Source organism: Stegodyphus dumicola, chromosome X2, assembly GCF_044657685.1.
Source record: "Stegodyphus dumicola isolate Sdum_Otavi_A_Nest chromosome X2, ASM4465768v1".
NCBI classification, from domain to species: domain Eukaryota; kingdom Metazoa; phylum Arthropoda; class Arachnida; order Araneae; family Eresidae; genus Stegodyphus; species Stegodyphus dumicola.
In genome coordinates, this window is record NC_140781.1 from 120,790,265 (window position 1) to 120,810,159 (window position 19,895).

The 19,895-nt window shown below is 31.8% G+C and overlaps 1 protein-coding gene across 4 annotated transcripts in view; it reads left to right on the forward strand.

Annotated features, from left to right (window-relative positions):
- The window catches only part of stj (voltage-dependent calcium channel subunit straightjacket), a 617,416-nt gene extending 598,274 nt beyond the window's left edge, over positions 1-19,142 (forward strand). For all 4 annotated transcript variants that reach the window (XM_085809254.1, XM_085809252.1, XM_085809253.1 and 1 more), the window contains 4 exons: positions 1,213-1,277; positions 7,411-7,603; positions 8,985-9,204; positions 11,113-19,142. In XM_085809254.1, coding sequence (XP_085665380.1) covers positions 1,213-1,277; positions 7,411-7,603; positions 8,985-9,204; positions 11,113-11,205 — 571 coding nt within the window. In that variant the 3' untranslated portion in view covers positions 11,206-19,142. The remainder of the gene's footprint in view (positions 1-1,212; positions 1,278-7,410; positions 7,604-8,984; positions 9,205-11,112) is intronic.
- Positions 19,143-19,895: the final 753 nt, after the last annotated feature.

Sequence of the window (19,895 nt, forward strand, 5' to 3'; positions counted from 1 at the left end):
GGTTACCTGCTTTATTTACCTTATTCTGTCTCAGTTTTGATTAACAGCAATATTACTGGCCTAGATACTGTTCCAAAAGTAATTCAAACAAAAATCTAAAACTTTAACCTAAAGGAAGCTTAGCTTTTCAAAGTTTTCTTTTTCGTCAGATAATTTATTTCACAATAATTTTTAGATTCAGATCTTTAGCCACATAAAATGAGACCTCAGAACCTTGTCAGGGAGAGACTAATAAAAATATATGTGCTCTAATGAACAAAAATTAATGTTTAGAATCTATTAACAGGTTAGATTTAATTATTAAGAAAAACATTTCGCAGCATTATTTTGGGTAAGTTTTTTTTAAAAAAATAGTATAGTTTATTTATGAATATATGTCATAAGATTTTGGGTCTAACGTAGATGCTTATGATGTTAGTTAGATGGTTACAAGAACGAGCAGTCAACTATGCATTATTAACATTATATAAGAATCATGTGACAGGGATTTATTTTTGGAATCATAAACTTCAAAAATCTTAAGTACAAGCATATTACTATTCTCAAAATAGAAACGGGAAATAATCAAATTAAAATGAAAACTTCTGTGGCTATTACAACTTAAAATTAGAACTTTATCTCAAATAAACAGAGTTGTTCAAAAGTAAGTGAATAGTTATGGTAAGTAATAATTTTTGCCGGAAGATTTGAATTTTTTATTAACAGGTGGTTCTTTGTTTGCGTCAGAACATCGTACAGTGGCTCAGCATAGTTCGTAACGTAGCTAAAATTTCAAATGTCCAACGTGATAATTATCATTCATTTAGAACAGTCTTCAGACGTGGACTACTCTGCGTAGCACTGAAGAAGGTCAAATAACATTTTCAATATGGCCAAAAGAGCTGAACGGCCTCTCTGCGTCTATGACTTCAAGTAGAGATGTAATTATTCTGACTATAATATTCTTCGTTATTAAAACTTTCCGTGTCTTCGTGCGTTTCTGTTAAATTCACATCGTTCTACTGTCTATACTTTCCGAATTATTGAATGTTTACCTTTTCTATAACTTTCAGATCACCTTGTACAGATTTTCATATCTTTACATGCAAACTTCTGCATTCAAAGGCTAATGAATGCCTGAAGTTTTGTTAGGGAATGATGAATGTTTCCACAGTGTACATTTCTGCAATATATATTTGTTCACAGCTATATTCTATTCGTCTTGTCTTTCAGGTTATTTGTCCACACAAATGTATTTCCGTGGCTATCAGAACATATTGCTGCAGCTACCGGAATAAGTATGTCTTATATTTATTTATTTATTTTTCTCTGCTTCTTGAGCATTTTAATAATGCATGTGTTATTTTGGGTTAACATTATTATAGTACAGCTTCAAATACTTAGATTTTTTAAGCATTAAAAAATTTAGATTGGTAGCTCAAATATCCAGACTTTGTATTAAAAAAGTTCAATTGGCATGCAATTTATACTCGTTGTCTCTGAGACCATACTATGGGGAGTACTATGGTGATTTTGCATTAATATTTCACCACAGCATTACATTTTACAGTGACAAAACTGCCCCACATGAGGCGGAATTTGATTTTAGAATTTTAAGACAAGTTTGAATTAAAATATCTTTTAACCCCACCCTTTCATTTATTATACAAATGTTATGAATGATGTTTTATATTATATTTTTGAGTTAGTGTGATCGGCACCATGAATCTCAGAGTTTTAAAAAGTATTAAAACACAGCAAAATTTTCAGATACACAACAATGGTGCCGTGACCTCGCGACTGGCAGACCACTAGAATAATTTTTGTGCATATTATTTGAGTATTATTTTATATTTGATTTCTATTTTACTTTTATGTGTATGAATATTACATTTTTTGATTATAAATGATAAAATTTTTGCGCTCACCTAGATGTTTGATCCATTTATCATTTAGTTTAAAGTTTTGGTGAGAATTGCATTTGTGTTAATGGGTTGGTTGATTTTACTTATTACATTTTGAATAATTGCTTTGGAGATTTCTAATTTTTAATTAATTGATTTTATGTCAGAGCAGTATTTTTGTGTTCTAGAAATAGTAAATTTTTTAAACTTCTTGAAGTGTGTTAATAGATTTTATGAAATTTGTGCCTAATAGAATTGAGTTAAAACTTTTATTTTTAATTTTTTTGGAGAAATCTGAAATGTTTGTTTCTTAAAGTTAATTTGTTTAGATTTGTAAAGTTTCGCGGGACCAGTGATAGTTTACTTAGGGATTCATTGAATTTTTTTGGAGAAGTTAATTTTCAGCCGGAGTGAAGTTTCTTGTTTAGCTTTTCTGAGTTTGAGTAATTAATTTTCTACCTAGTTGTGAGTTTTGTGAACATTTATTGCTGTCTGAGAAAAGTGTGAAAACTGTAGAATAGTGAGTTTTGTGTTTTACAGCAATTGTGAGTTTTGAATTTTGAAAACATTTTTTTGGAAAAGTAGAGCTGGTTTTGTTGGGAATTTTGGAAATGTAGTTAAAAGATATTATTCTTGCTCTATACTCATACTGTTTTTCAAGTGTTTTAATGGTAGTTCTATAGTGAGTTTACTAGTGAGTGGTGTAACATTTGTTTTAACGGTGATCTAAAAGTTTTTTTTTTTTTTTTTTTTTTTTTTTTGACTTTGTCAATTTTTGAGCTTTAATAGTTTTATTGCTTTGGTTTTGAATTTAATTTTTTTTCTTTGGTTGAACTGGTTGCAGTGTTGTAGTAATTTTAAAAGTGGATGTGAAATAAGTTTAGGGAATTTAAACTTTGATACTAGTGGAAGTGAAATTTGTTTTGAGAAGTTAAACTTGATTTTGTGGAATGAGAAATTACTTATGTGAGTTTAGTGTTGTGGAGATTTGAGAAGAAATTTGATTTGATTTTGAGATTTTGAGAGTAATTAACTCCATTGAGTTTTGTATTGAGTTTCTGTTTTGAATTTTTTTTTCTGATTTTTGGTTGACACTGTGTGGTTACTGACAAAGTGTGATTGCTCTTGAGGCTTAGTGTATTTCAAGGAGTTTTGTTTTGAAGTGGTTTAAGAAGTATAGAATTGAGTTTTGTGAGATTATGGATTTTGAGTTTGAGAAGTTTGATTTTTTTTTTTTTTTTTTTTTTTTTTTTTTCTGTGTGTGTGTGTGTGTAAACACTTCCCTCTTGTCTGCTTTTGCATTTTTGTGCCTGCAGTTTTGTAGTCTTGTTGTGAAGTTGTCATGCTTACGATTGCTACCTAGAGTGCAATGCATACTCTTCATCTTCATTACTTACTCTCCAGGAACTAGACTTTTGAGAACTATTTTGTGTCGTTCATTGTAGTTGTGCTTGATTACAGCCTTAGTTCGGTACATCACTTTTTTACTAGACGTGGATTCCGAGTGCATTTTTAACTGGGCTGGTGGTTTGTCTAGGGAATGCATTGAATTGCAAGTATTGTTCATTAAAAAGCCTTACTCTCCCGACTTACATGGCTATGGTTTGATGACTCTATGTTTCTTCATGTCAGTGAAAGGTATGGATAACAACTGTTCTTCGTTGTGACTCACTTCTTTTTGTACCTTGATGCAGTTTGGTTTTCTTCTAAATTGTGGCAAACCCTTTTGTAGGACACTTTCTTGTTTACGTAGAAATTCTCTGTGTGTATAACCTGCTTCAGTTCAGTTTTTGTTGAATTTATGTTGACTAATTTCAGAATTAATTTTTTTTGTTTGACCTTGATATGCTTATGAATTTGAATTCCATTTTTTTTTTTTTTTTTTTTTTTTTTTTTTTTTTTTTTTTAGTGTTACTTTTGTTTTCTTGAAAGAGTATTTAAAGTTTTTCCTCCGTATTTTTGCAACTGGTTTGGTCTAGCGGTTGTCTCCATTTGTGTGAATTTCTTTTAGTTTCGGTTTCGAGTTCTTGATACAATAGTATTTTGCGTTTAAGGATGTTTTTCGGCTGGTCCGAAATATTTCATTTCCTTGTTTCAAGTAAGTTTAAGGCCCACCAGCGGCCGAGCGGTAAAGTCGCTGAACACTGGTAGTTCGGTCCGAGGCTCGAATCCCGCGAACGGGCTGGCTGCATGGGCGTTTTCGTGGTTTTCCCCGTGTGTAACGTGTATACGAGCCAGTTTCCCTTAGAAAGTCCTCCAAGAAAGGCGTCCCTCCCATTAGGCAGATAGCTATCGAGGCTTTGCCATAATTACACAAACAAACAAAAATCAAGTAAGTTTATCTAAATTATTTTTCCCTTTTTGCTTCTAGATGCGCTCTAGATTCTTTTGGCTTAATTTTTTTTTGGTCAAGTTTTCGTTTCCGTTCCTGGGGATGTTCTCCGTTTGTTTCAACTTCTGGTTCAGTTCAGGGTTTAATTCTTTTAGGATTTTTTTTTTTTTTTTTTTTTTTTTTTTTTTTTTTTTTTTGTCACTGTTGGTTGACTGGAACCTTAAAACGTATTTTTTTACTCACCAGTGATTTAATTTTTTTTTATTTGTGTGTTTTTATTAACTTGTTTTTGCAAATGGATTTTATGACACTTCACTCCTGCTGCTGTTTAATTGGTTATTAGTGTGGTAATTAAATTTTGAATTTAATTTGTTAAACTTAATGCTTTGTGTGTAAATTTTAATTTTTTTAATCACTGCTCTCCGTGACAACTAGCTTTGAATTGATTAATTGTGTCGCACTTAACTTGCTACCATTTGGAAAATGTTGTTTTGTTTTGTTTAAAAAAAAAATTTGATGCTCAAAATGTTTTTCCCCTGGTGCGTGGGGGAATGTTATGCCGTATATTTTAATTATTAATATGTGTTTTAAGTTATTATTATTCTAATATTTTTATTTGTATTCATGTGTATTTTAATCTGGAAAAAAGTATTCTTAAGCTGTTAAGGTTTTATTTAACTCGTTATTCTTGAGTAGGAATTGTAACAAGCCATCTGGTTTATGGCCTTTTTTATTAACATTGGATGCAGTAGGGTATTGTGTGTCGCCTTTTAACTAGTGGTGTTTGAAACGAAAATCGTCTTCCTGTCGCTTTGTTAAAATTGCAGTTTGGCTTACTTCAAGACAGTGGGGGGTGTACTAAGTTTAGGTAATTGGATTCTCGTAAAGCTTAGTTTCGATTGTTAGTTGGGGGGTCCATTTTTTTTCTCACGTTATGTGTACAGATGTTTTCGGACTTCATTGTCAGATTTTCTGGTGTTTAATTCGTCATGGGTGTGTCATTTTCTCAATTTAGATAACGTAAAATTCCGGGATTGGTAAGATTTAATTTTATGATTTTTTGAAAGCCTATGAACTCACAGAGGCGGAGAAACCGAGATTTCCTGGGTGCTTGCACCAGGATAGAAATGAATTCGGATTCTGATTTTTTGAAGAAGAAGGAAAAGGAGAAACAAGTGGGGGCTTGACCCTTCGGGTCTTGCTCTCGCGAGCCGCGTGAACCAGCGTGCAGCGGGTATGATTTTCTCTAGGCGTTTAGCTGGCGAGAATTTGCGTTGGCATAAGGCGTAGAGCTCAGCAGAGAATTTCGATTCTCTTGTTCCAAGAATTGTACTGCAGATTCTCTTGGTGATCCTGATATCCTGATGCTGTATTCCTGTTTTTACCGACTTTGACTTCCTAATCAGATTTTGTTCCAAAGTGCTCAACGTTTTTTCGTGCGTTTCGAGGCTTACAGAACGAAAGAGACTCGTGTAGGATCCGTCTAAGGTGTGCGATGCTGTTTATTCTGCCTGTGTCAGCTGCGTCGATTTTTCATCCTTCCGTGCTCTGGAATTTATTTATTGTAAGGACAGCTTCAGTGGTGTTTCAACCAAGACATCTTTAAAATTCGCAAGGAATGTCTATCTCCATTAACAAAGGTTTTGTGAATAAAGGACAGCAGGAATAATGTGGCGCTCGAGTAAACTTTAGACGCTGAACGATCTGTAGAGCTGTCAAATCGCCTTATTAATCAGTATACGAAGGTATTCCCGATTATTGAAAGTTCGCGGTATGGACTTCACTCCGTGAGTGATTTTTTTTTATTTATTTTACTTTAATAATTATCTTAATACTCAAGCAAGAGTCGTCATTTTAATGTTTCTTGAAATTTGAGCAATTACTTAAATTAATTAATCGATGTGGAAATTATCAGTGTTCTTAAAGTGAATTACCATTGTAGAGTTGCGCGACTCCAACCTGCACGCAACAAAGTGCTGACTGCTGAAACTGGAAAATAGACAGAGTCTTGCGAAGGGTTTAAGTCCCTTTTTATTCAACTTAAGATATTACAAGTGCGTGCTCTTGACGCTCACAAACTACGCCGACCCGGCGGTAAAATAAAAATAAGAACCTGAAAAGAAATAATAACAAGACTCTAACTACGAGGCTCTCTAAACGTAACTAACCTCACCGCGTTTTACAATACCGCTGCTAATTCAGCAAACTTTGAATATCACGTTCAACGATTAGCAATTCTCCGAGGCAAGCACACAGGCCGAAACGCGGGGTTCTTCAATTTCTGGCTAACTACCTCCGCGCTCGTGAAGTAAGAACAGCACACCTCGAACTCGTTTCCATTCCATTTAACTCAGAATACTCCCGCTAATAATTTGAATCCTTGCGTTTTCTACTAAAATTTACATACTCTGGCATTGGCAGTTCCAGGGGAAAGTAAGGCTTGACAGGAAAGATAGTTTAAACTTAAAATAAATGTTAGTTAAAATAAATATAAACCCTACAGCATGATAAATACTTAAAGTTAGAAGATGAAATGGAAGAAATACTATTGTTACTCTTATGATACAGTAGAATTTGATAATGTCAATCTTAATTAATGTAAGCTGTAATTTGGTGTAGTATTATGTGTTATTTTGCTTAGAAAAATATGTGGTAGGATTACTGATCAGTTATCCATTATTTAATTATATAAAATAGTCAAGAATTTAATAAATGTGTGTTTAAAATTTAATTGCGTTTGTGTATTTATGTTATGTATAATTTACTGTGGTTTGTCATATCCCTCCATTTGTTTGAGCCGAGAGGCTTTTAAGAAACATGGAGTTTAATTGAATTTGGGGTTATTGATTTTTCCTTTGCATAGGTTACTCACAACGCGAACTAAAAGTTAAATTGTACTACCACTATACGATTGATTGATTGATTGATAGATTTGATATACGAATGTTTATAGGAATGTTGATATGATATACCATATGCTATATGAATGTGTTTTGAATGTTTTATAATATATTTTTTAGTTAATTTGTCCGGCACCATAAGTTGAGTTTCAGTTAAGTTTAAAAAAGTATTAAAACACGCAAAATTTTCAGATTCAAGAAAAACAACCAAGAAAGCCATACTCAGGTGTATTGAATTGTGAACAAAATTTCAATCTTACAACCTTTTAATGATTTTAATTATTTCTTTTTACAGACTGTGAGGATTATATACTTAGACGTTGCGATAATTGTAAAGATGATGATAGTCAGAGTAATGAAGTAAAAATTACGAGGAAGTATAGGCCTCGACCGTGTGACAAGGAGTTCTATTTATATGAAATGCGACCAAGTGATTCCTGGGAGCCTTTGAAAGGTGTATTACCCAATTCCCTGGAAAATCTCACGAAGTAAGCCATAAACGTTTGGAAATATTTCGGAAGTGCATTTTGTTGTATTTATTTATTATACTGAGATATTTTCCAAAATATTTATATTTTTCATTGAAATAAAAACGATTCCAAGTATATTGGGTTGCATTTAACTATAATGCTATGATGAACACAGGGAAGAAAATAAAATAATGAGGTGAATAAAAAAATTATATAAAAACGAATTTAATACTAGGAAAAAAATTAGAATACGAAGGTTAACCTTATTAAAAATCTAATAAATGGAAATATTTATTTAATTTTGAAACTATAAATAGAACGGATTCTTAGTCGTAGTTTATTTCGCATTTCTTTGACAATAATATGGAACTCATGTTAAACATATTAAGGTATAACTCATATCTTAAAATTGCAATAGAATTTAAAACTAAGATTATGAAAAGTTATTTCAGGAAGAATATTTGAATTTTCTCTTAAGTTACATATTTCAATCTCTTGTTATCTCAAGCTCTGGGGTTTGTTGTACCTTCAAGATTTGCCAATGACCAAGTTTCAATAGGACAGTGTGCTACTGCACGTGACACGCAGTATTCTACAATTCTTTATTGCCTTCCAGACTGTACTGCTGCTTTGGTGTGCTCGTTCGCTCAATAAGTCCCCCTGGAACACGTTTGGTTCGATTGATCGGCAAACGAGTAGCCCAGCAATCATCACTCACATATGCTTTTGATAGAGAAATGAAAACAGCATAGACTGACATAACCCTTGCGTACATTCAGAGCCTCTTTTGCCAATACCGTTGAGTATCAGAGTGATTGCAGCCATGACGATTACACTTAAATAATGGTTTCTTTATATTTCGCAAGTCGAATGGGATTCCAATTTCAATCACTTCGCTCTGTTATTTTACTAATAGTATATATAGCTATGGTATCTCTTGTTCTTCAGTGCTGCATTTTAATAGTCAACAATATATTCTAATCAGACAACAATGTATATTCTAACCATACAATATAAGTCCTGTATAGAATATTGACTTTGTTTATGGTTTTTATGCCACAAAATCTTCTAGTATTAGAGTTTATATATAAAACATAGTGACCGAAATTTAAAATGTTCTCGGTATAAGAAAATTCACGAACTAAGCAGGTATGATTTAAAAACCCCAAATTTATTAAATAAATTTATGGAAAGGAAGCTGGATGCAAGGTTAAATCAGAATGGCAGCGATAATATTTTTTATTATTTTTTATTTTATTTCTGTTAACAAGAATTTGAGCTTTGACGTGGAATTCGTAAAGGCACAGTAATTTTCATTCGATTTTACAAAAATTTTGCAAAATTTTTTTTTTTTTTTGAATTACACGCTTTTAAGAGAAAAAATGTTTCTTTTTTGCAGAAATTACATTGTCCAAAGAGTTCCGCATACGAATTTAATTATGTTAGTAACGTACATACCAGGACTGGGAGATCTGAATCAAACCGATGATAGAACAGGCGTCAGAACTCAGTCGTTAGCTCCTGAAGAAGTTATCTACGAAGAAGAGGTAAGATGCCAAAGGATGAGAAATGGCACGATTAGAAAATTGCCAGAGTCATGCGTCCACCATCATCCAGAAGTAAGTAAAATTAATAAGTTTTACTTGCTTATTGCATTTCGTTTCTATTAGGATGAAAATCAGTAGAATAAAAATAAGAGTTAAAGGTTACAACCCGCCCTTAGATTTAGTATAATATGAATGGATAATCTACCTATTTTTCTCGCTGTGGAGCATATATACTCACAACTATGTTGCGCAGAAAGTGTGCAGCTAGTGATCCAATGACTCATCACGCTAGATATAAAAATTTGCCATGCCTCAGGCGATGAACTGAAGAAGTTACAATTCTCACTTATAAAGCAAAGTAGACGAAAATGTTCGGTTCCAACTTTTTTAATATGGAATGTTTGGATATATCATGCATACTGACGATAAAAATGAGGTAAATACATGATGGTGGTTATGTAAAATAGCCCATTCAGTACTGAAGATTTTTTTGCATATTTACTTCTATGAAATACATAATTTTCTGACATATTAAATGTATGTGAGAAATATACAGGGTGATTCTCTACCAGACCGACAAACTTGCAGGGGGTGTAGAGAGTACAGAGACGACTCGAAATCACATGGGAATGCAGGATCGCAAATACCGTAGTTGCGAGCTATGGTGCAAAGAAACAGAGAAAAAGAGCAGAAACAGCAACACATCAATGAAACAGAAAACATTTCATTGAAAGGTTGTACTACAAAAGGTGTTCAAAATTACTACCAGAAGTCTTCTGGCAGACCTGACAGCGGCGCTGTATGGAATTCCTTCTGTTCCGGAAGATTCCTGGCATGTCACGTTTCCTCCTGGCAGCAACAGATGTTCGAGCGACGAGGTCTGCAAATGAAGGAACGGGTGTCTCGTACACCAAGCTTTTCATGTGACACCAGAAGAAGAAATCCCTACATGATATGTCTGGGGATCTGGCAGGCCAATGAGCCGGGCCCCCACAACCTATCCACCGCTGTCGAAAGGTTACGTCGAGGTGTCGGCGGACGTCAGTCGTGCAATGTGGAGGATCCCCGTCATGCTAGTACCATATGGAACCGCACAACGACGACCCTACATTCCTATATGATTCCGAGTCGTCTCTGTACCCCCTACACACACTGCAAATTTGTCGGTCTGATAGCGTATCACCCTGTGTAATTTTGACACCATTCGCGCTGTCATACATAATACTGAATGTATGTGGAACATACATAATTTTGACACCATTCCCATAGACGTTTGGGTATGCAGACACCATAAAATCTTTACCGTGTAGCAGAAACATCTAATATATTCTTTGCGTCATTTTAATCTCATTTGATGACAACAAGGGAAAAAGTTAATTAGACATTAACACGTTTTGAAGGTCCATTTAAATAGAAATTTTAGCTTCGTCAGTTCAATCAAAAGTTTAGAATATTCCACTTCAACTTTAAAATAGATGAATAAAGACTTGGAGGATAACCTGTATATATATTTGAATGTATATGTATTATATATATGAGCGTGTATGTCACTTTGGGAAAGGAGACAGCTCCAGTAGGTCTAAGCACACACTATCTTTTGAAGCAAAGTTAAAAAGCTTATTGTGATTTTTCTTAATACAGCATTTCATCTAACAGTAGATTTAGACTCTTTCTGAATCGCTTTCTAGAATAAAATTAGGTTTGCAAAGAGAATCTTAAGATCAGTTTTTATCTGTTATTGTATTTGCATTTAAGATGTATTTAAACCAGAAGAATACATTCCAAAAGGATAATAAATGTATCAGAAGAAACTGATACATTTATTATATGTTTGGAATATAGTAATAGTTATTTTAGCTTCATATGACGATACTTATTTCCTAAACCAAGTAGAAGTTTTATAAACCTAAATAACAACCTTTTCTTATGATTTATGTTTTGAAGAATGCTAATTTTGTTATCTTTGGTGGCTTTTTACAGGAAGGCAGCATCGGACAGCAGTGTGGATTGGGGTCCTTGATTCGTGCTTCCATTTATTTAGTCGTGGGTGCCTTGCTCCTCCGTCTGCTATGAGAATCTTGGTGTGGCCTTCTTTGAAATCCGCAACCACGACATATCGCAAATCACCCAGAGAATGCAATTTCATGCCTCCTGGATTCGAATGCCATATCCTTGGAAGAAACAAAAAAAAAAATCTATAAAACTCGCCCATTCTTTAAAAAAAAAGCGAAAAATACATAAAAAATATTCATTGGCAGGATTGTTCCATCTGGTTGCATATTTGAGACTGTGCCACAAACTATGCTTATACCAGCATCGGTGAAAACAAAACCTAAATACGAACAAGTCTCGGATTTTTAAGATTAACGTATTGCCATGTTATCTGAGCAAATCTTTCACCCCACTTTTCTTAGTCAAAATCTTTCATTCCAGTTCAAAATATTCTTTACGCCAGTCAAACTTAAAATTACGCGAACTGTTCTTTTCTGCAGAAATCATCGTGACTAATGCATATCATAGGCCACATCTATGGATATAGTTTGAAGATACTGAGAATACTTTTGTCGTTAAAACAGAGCAGCCCTCTTACTCAAATATTGAATTGCACATTGCTCATGTGTTTGGTCTGATAGTCTTTTTCAGTCTTCATCATCTGCAGTTTTAGTTTTTAAATAGTAGATGCTTCTGTTAGTGGCATGAGTATGACAATGATTTATTAGTCGCCTCTTCCAGCACTATTATTTCTCCTCTGTAACTCAGATCTCTTCTAGACAAATTCTCTGCAACAAACATCAACTGTAAGCCAATTTCTTGTTTTCGTGCTTTGAAAGTCTTATAATTATCCAAGAAACTGTCAGTTAAGGAACCTTTAATTATTACAGAGATCTTTTGTGAGCTTGTGTAGCTGCTTTGTTAATTTTTTCATGAATCCATTACGAAGCAACACATCAGCTAGATAAAGTTTTGTGACATATTTGTTAAGTTTTTGCGATAGTTTATGACGTATTAAATAATTATAAGTATTATATCATTCCATTAAAACATCAAAATATTTAGTCGCTTTAAATAAACGGTACTAACCAGTTGTTTTTGCGACTGCTATATTTTATCAAATTTATTGCAATTAGAAAGTAGATTTAGGACAAGAAACTTTAAGAAACCATATATTATGAGTCATATCATTAACAGTTAATTGTAATGATGTGATACATATCCTAAATTTTTAATATCACAGAAAAACGTCCAAAGAATAAATTGTAGCGAAGTAAGATATGGAAAAGATCAGTTGACGCACAAGTAAAGTAATTAATCCATATTTGTTAACTGCTTTAATAACAATCTGAAATCAATTTCCGAGTAGCAACCGCATGTGGATATAAAATTTAAGGAAACAAATCGTTTAGCCATTTCACGCTCACGCAATGCTGTGTTTAATTATAATTTTAAATTTTTGCTTACTAAACTCAGGGGCGTATTTAGAAATTTTTCAAAGGAAGAACAAAAATTAGATCTTAAATATTACTCTAAAAAAATACCTTCATTATGATAATTTCCCCCTAAATTATAAAAAGTGTCATTATTTTATCATCGAGCACCTCAGAATTAGAAAGTTATTATTGATATATGGTCCCTGTTGGGTTGCTAACTTTTCAACTATGCAATGTATAATTAGCAACTATGCAATATCATTTAGCAACTAAGAGAGAAAATACAGCATATACATTTTTATTTTTTTTAAAAAAAAGAAAACATAAAGTACGCATTTGTAATTAAAGGTGAAAATGCAGAATACAAGAACACATTAGCAACTACAAGTGAAAATTCAGAATAAAAGAAAACGCATTAGCAATCTGAATATTTTAAATGAAATGTGTAACAGGAGGTAAATGGCGTATCCTTATTTTAACATATATATACATTATACACTAAAACATGCAACTTCATGCATATTCTTTAATACATAGGTATATATATATATATTATGCATCAAAATGAGAAGCAGGAATTTTAATGCAAGTGTCTGAGGCATTAAATCGCAAGCCAATCATAGAATGCAAAAAAATGAGATAATTTTTAATTATTAAATAATACTTCTAAGTCACATAATTCAATTTTAAATGTTTCTTAATAAGCTCTAAAACTTAAAATATTGTACATTAACCCTTCAGATTCAAAAACTATTGATATTTAGACTGCCGTACGAAATATGACATCGCATTTAAGAATTCGAAAACTCTTTATTTTACGCCAAAATTTATTAGAAGGAAAGATTTAGAAGGGAAAAATACAGCACATTTAATAAAATATTAGAAAAATGAAAAATCAAATAAATTAAATCTAAAATTTCATAATTTATGAAAGAAAATTTAATTTGCATAGCAATAAGGGCTGATCACTCCTTACGGATGTATTACATGATAAAAACATGGTCGAAAATGAGAGGAAGATTTTCAAAAATTACTCTCAGATCCATGCATTTCTTAACTTATTCATTCTGAATTTATATATAGGATTAAACACAGTCTGTTGGCCAATTTATTTTAAATTACTCATTTTTCTAAGCGTTACCCGCTCTCTCAATTGATTTTTATTCTCACATTTTAATTGAAATACTAAAACTTTGATTCTGAGAAAATAATCAGCCTGTATATCCTCAGGTAATGAGTTAGTGATAAACAGTCAATACAATGATTATAGTAATGGCAAAAACATGATTCGATATATGACATAGTTCTCGACCAGTAAATACAGTAGCTTGTTTAATTAATATAAACTGCCCCACTTAAATGCTGAGGTTTTAATTGCTTCCTACTAAAGCTCCACAATTATGATTCTATCTACTCGCATTTTAGGAAGGATCTCAGATTTTACCTTTGGTGATATACGCAGATGTAAATTATTTTACGGTAATTACATACATTCTCAAGGTTCATTTAAAATCTACTTCTAGTTTTAATTTTGGTGACCATTGCTTATGAAAATACACATATAAAATTAAAATAGAGTTGGTACAATAGTTGACTGATTTATTTTCCGAATTTTCTAAATAATTCGTTTGATTTAAAATATTTAACTCTTCCTTTAAACCCTTTACTAAGGTATTGTAGTGAATATATAATAAGGTATTCTACAACTAGCTGAGTTGTCTCCAACCGAAGCACGATTTCGAAAACTATTATGCAAGTTTCAAGAAGTAAGTCTGTAGTATTGCGCCGAATACTGCCTGTGTGTTGGTCGACTGTCACTAAATCGATAGCATGATTATGATAGGCAAATCATGGTTTTCACTAAAAATTCTTTCTTTTTGTCACTGACTTGCAATATCGCATAACTACCATTCCATTAGCTTTAATGATTTCATGACTGCAGTTCTTCGGTAAATAAAACCTGTATGTACTTATAAACCCCTATTCAAATAGCAAGTAAAAGCGTACGACAAATTTCCAGTACCTAGAAATGATGTCGATTAATGAGTGTAAGGGTTTCGACCAGGCATTAACAAGCGTTTTTTGTGTAAAGCTGCATGGACAGTTAAATATTTCATTTCTGATATACATTTGTATTTCAGATTCTAGCCTGAATTCTCCTAAATTAAGTTGTCCGAATGTGGTTACTAGCCGATGAAGTTTACTAATATTTTGCTGATTATTTCAAGTGCAAAAATGCGCATAACTATCGAAGAATTATAGCTGTCAATGCTTTGATACTACACTACTATGCACTGTTTTGATAAAGTTTTATTTTTTAAAAGATATCATAAAGACTTTAAATTTCAATAAATAATTTAAAGTAAATCATTCCTTATTTCTCACATATTTAAAAATTTACTCAGAAACAAATCAATCAGCTATATGTTGTCCATATTGCAAAGCAGTAACGCTTAACCCAACACTACTGCTAGAGGTTTTGTATAACTGAAATATCTTTCAAGGTGTATTTTCTCTCTTAGAGTCACCTGTCCTCCTCACGTCATACTTTGCACGTCATACATCCTTATGAGATTTTTCATCCCACATTTCGAAGTAAGGCATTTATAATCTCCTGTTAAAAACCCTTTCGGTTTCCTTTTATTAAATATTTCCAGTTCTATCTTTGATTAACAGAATAGTAAGGTTCTTATAGTTTTAAATTCACCATTAACTCTAATAAAACTCTGAAAACACTATTTATAAGTTTTATTCAATTTTTTTCATCAATCCAACTTAATTTTTTTTAATTTCTAGCTCTTACGTAACTTCTCTTTTCATAATAGCACTTCTTTGCATCTAAACCATCATCAATACAATACTGTCAACCTGGGTTACTTTGCTCAAAATTGAAGACCTCCGGTTCAATAAAAAAGACTATTTTTATCGTTTATTTAATTTTTAAAAATCATATGATTACTTAAAATTCTAAAAGGCTCATTTTTAACCTAAAAATATTTTTTATTATTTGAATTTTTCTATTAGTTATTATTTTTATTATTATTTAAATTTTTTAGTTATTATTTTTTATTATTATTTAAATTTTTCTATTAGTTACTATTTTTTATTGTAAAGTACTCTATAAGAGGAGCATATTTTATGCTGTTACAATAATATGTACTTTAGATATTGAGTTTTGAAGGCAAAATTGCCTCTGGTTTTAAGGAAAAAGTACAACATAATTTTTAAAATAAGTTATTTTGGTCAAAGAAAACTGATCGCTTAAGACTTACAAAAATAAGGAGTTCATCAAAATGTATTTTTTATTAATGCAAAACACAAAACTTTGCCATTTATTATTTAAAGTAGTCAATAAAAAATAAAAATAGCTTCTATCATTAAATTATCAAGAACTTTTAATCTATTTAAAGTTTCGTTCATTTATGAAGTGTATGAAAACATTTCTCATTATGGTGTCTCTCTTAGTATCAAAATACACTTAACGGAGAATACAACTGTAAAGTTTAAAGAAAATCAAAGATGTAGTTTCAAAAACATGTCTGGGAAACAGTGTTTATAGGCTTATTTAATTTTTATTATCTTCACGGGGACTGAAGTTTTGTCAAGAGAACTATTAGAGTCTTTATAAGGAAAACTCATCATGACATCTTCACCTAATTCGGATCGTAATTCTTCTTTCCTGATCTTCATTGTTTACTTGCTTTTCTGTGTTTATGGATTACTAAGATTATATCTGGAAGAGGGATATTTTCTCTATTATTATCTTAAATCTTTAACTGAGGTATTCTTCGTAAACTTTACCAAATTTTCCTCAATAAAAAAATTTTAAAAACTGAACATTAGTAAAATTTTAGGTGCAAAATTTCTTGCAATTAATTATTGCATGTGATATTTTAAATACCTATATAGTAGAAGTTACAATGCAATATTTATTTAAGTTCTTTTCCCTAGCTGCATCAAAAAAGTTTTCAGATCTTAAACTTTCGATAGTCAGGGTCTTCTCAAAACAAGGAAGGAAAATAGTGTCAGAGATACTATATTGCGTCAAAGCTATGTTTATCTTTTTGTTACTTACTTCATTTAATAACCTTCTTCACTAATTAGTAATTTTACCTTATTTGGAAAAATTTAAAACAGTACAACAGCTTTGACTAATATTTGTACTCCAAAACCTGTGACAATGCGAGAAAACCACGGTTGACAGTAGTTTAAAGGCTTCATTCAGACGAAGGTTTTGTCATCATAAGATTTCATGGTTTAAAGCATAAAAGTCACTATGTCCATTCACACCTGTTTAGCAGGGTTTAAGCCGTAGTTAGTCAAGGATGGGAAAGATGTGCATGCGTAAATGTGTAGCTGACAAAATGAAACTGTCGACAAATATTTGTTTCGCTGTGATTCGTCGGTTGTTATACCAAGTTGGCTTAAAGTTGAAAAGTTAAAACTCTCAGAAAAATTCTTAAACCAGTTTTTGTGACGTATCAAGGTCTGGATTAGCAACGATACTTGGCTTAGACCTCTTATGAATTTTAAACCATCGTGTGAAGGAAGCTAAAGTTCAGACAAGGTAGTGAGTTTAAATATTTAAATGTTGGCAACCCTAATATTTAGAAGCGAAAATGATCAGATACAAAGTTTGCTCAAAAAACGATAACTTAATATACTTTTTATCCATTCTTATAATACTGCATGGCTATTGTACGCACTAAAATATTTAAGTGTTAAATAATGAGCTTAAGTTAGAGTCCACAACTACTAAAAAAATGCAAGGTTTGATGAACGATAGAAGAAACCGAATTTTTTTCCCAGTTCTTAGCTGTTGATCTAAGAACTAAGAGTACCTGAAGGTAGTGTTAAAAGGTGACAAACTTTTATTATTTCACAGAAAAAAAAGTGTAATGCGAAATATACATTCTCATTGCCAATTTCTTAAATGACTTAATCCTTCCGCTAGTGGCCAAACCACTTCTCAAATAAGCGATGTGAAAGCATATACAATTTTCATACTACCTCGATCAACGTAAGAATTTCCGCCCCAAGTGTTTCATTGTTACCATTACCAGTAACATCTGTATTAGTTTAACTATGTTTTAGTAATGAATAACGTGTGTAAGATATGTAACAACTACGAGTATTAATTTGATTTAAAATGTTAATACATTTGATGCACATTTTTTGTAAACACTTTAGAATGAAACTTATTATAGTATTTAATTTATAGAAGAGTTTCTTCCCCTTTGAATCGAAACATTTGCGATCGTGAGAATACTCAAAGTAAGATGCTATATTTTAGGAAATTGTAGCAGACAAATAACAGAGTTTCGTGGAAATGGAACCAGTAAACAGCCCTCTAGAAAGTGACATTTTCACTCATCATTTCGATATTTTTTGCTTAATTTCTGTTTGCAAAGAAACATAGAATTCGAATACTGTTTTGATATTTTTCGCTCAAAATTCGTTTCTTAATTAGTTTATATAACTTCTAAATGAAGTTAAACATGTGAGCAGGAAATCATGCCACAAAACAGTTGGTGTGGAGCTGTTGTAGAGTTCTATTTGGACAGTAATGGATTCTAGAAGTGCATTGCACGTAATGTACGGTTAGCTCTCTAAATTCGCCCCTGTTAAAATCTATGTAATTCGAAATACGATATCGTGGAGTTATGTGATTATACGTTAAACCTAATTTCCAGCTCTTTTTCCTTTCTTCTTCCCTTAGTATTTCAGTGTCATCAGCTGCATTGTCCAGGACTTGAAAATTACAAAGCTATCAAATTATTCAAACTTTTAAAATCCGTTACTAGAAAAAATGGTGATTCAGATTTTGTGATATTTTTCTAGCCAACTTGCTTAATGTTATATACTAGTTCGCTAGAATTCGTTTCAAAGAACCATATTACTTAAACTGCTCTCTTTAACGATTTCCAAATATCCAAACTGTTTCCTTGAAATTGAGTAATTAATAAAAACACTTGCAAAAATTGGTATTTCAATTTAATGTTGAAATTTCTTATGTCAGAGTTAAATGGAAAAACTAATTCTAAAAGGCAGGGAATTTTCAGGTCCTCGTTTTCAGTTACATAGCACTTATTTTCTGGGTCAATTCTAACATGTAGCTGAAATTTTATGAAGAAAAACGGTATAAATTAGTTGCCAAAAATTCTCCTTCAACTTATTCCATTGATCTTTGAGATGAATGCTACGCATCAGGAAAATCAATAATATGTCAATATAATACCTGACTGTTGAAAATTGTGTAAATGTGAAATACGTTTTACATCTCTTCGCACTTTTCCGGTGCTTAAATCATATCCCTCTTATGTTATGTTACTTCTGTTTCTGCCGCAGTGCTTTAGGTCCTACTAATTGTGTGACGCTATGTTAATGTTCTTCGTCGTAATATATCATATCTTGAACACGATGTTTAGTGTTTTAAAATTGTTTTCTAAGATATTTTCCCCGAAAACTGTTATTTTGTGACATAAAAAATTGTTTTTTTATGCCTTTTGTATGTTTCGGCATAGCATCTCCAGTCTTTTTCAAAATATATAACTAAAATAAAGAAAAATGTTTTCAAGTTTTTTTTCATTTGTGTTTCTTGTATGCCATATTTGCACATACAGATACAGAAAAACGATATATTCGTGTTAAAAAATTAATATACAAGATAGGTATAGCATCACGTACATAAGGTTCAACCAGTAATAATAAAGCGATGTATAACAAACTTTTTAACGATAATGTATTTTTAACTTTACATGACAATACCACCAATATCGTTACTATATTTATACGACATTGTATAACAATACCTCATTTTGTGAGACATACATTTTTACTGAACTAATTAATCTTAACGTATGTGCGAGAGTATATATATATATATATATATATAATTGATAAGAAAAGCAGAAATAACTAATATTAAAGACAATACTTTTCTTTCATTCAGAGTGTTTTTTAACGCTTTTCTCAATCAAAGCAATGTTTTTTAATATTTCCTCGTGTAAAGCACCATTTTACATTCTAAAATGCAAACCTAAGTGATCTCAATACAATCACTTCAGATCAGCAGACAATCAATATAAATTAAGTATACATAAACTTTTTGTCTTTTATAAGTCACGGAAACTCAGTAGAGACTCTATTGACACGTTTAAACACGTTTTTAAATAATTTACTGCACTGTACTTAAAATTTTAAATAAAAAAATACTTTCATCCTAAGACCTCTATAAGTTGGGTTTTGCTCTCAACATTTTTATTTTGAAAATAAAAAGTTATTTCTTAAAGTGTTGCTTTACTTCACCCCTCTTTCAACGTTTTCCCCAGTACA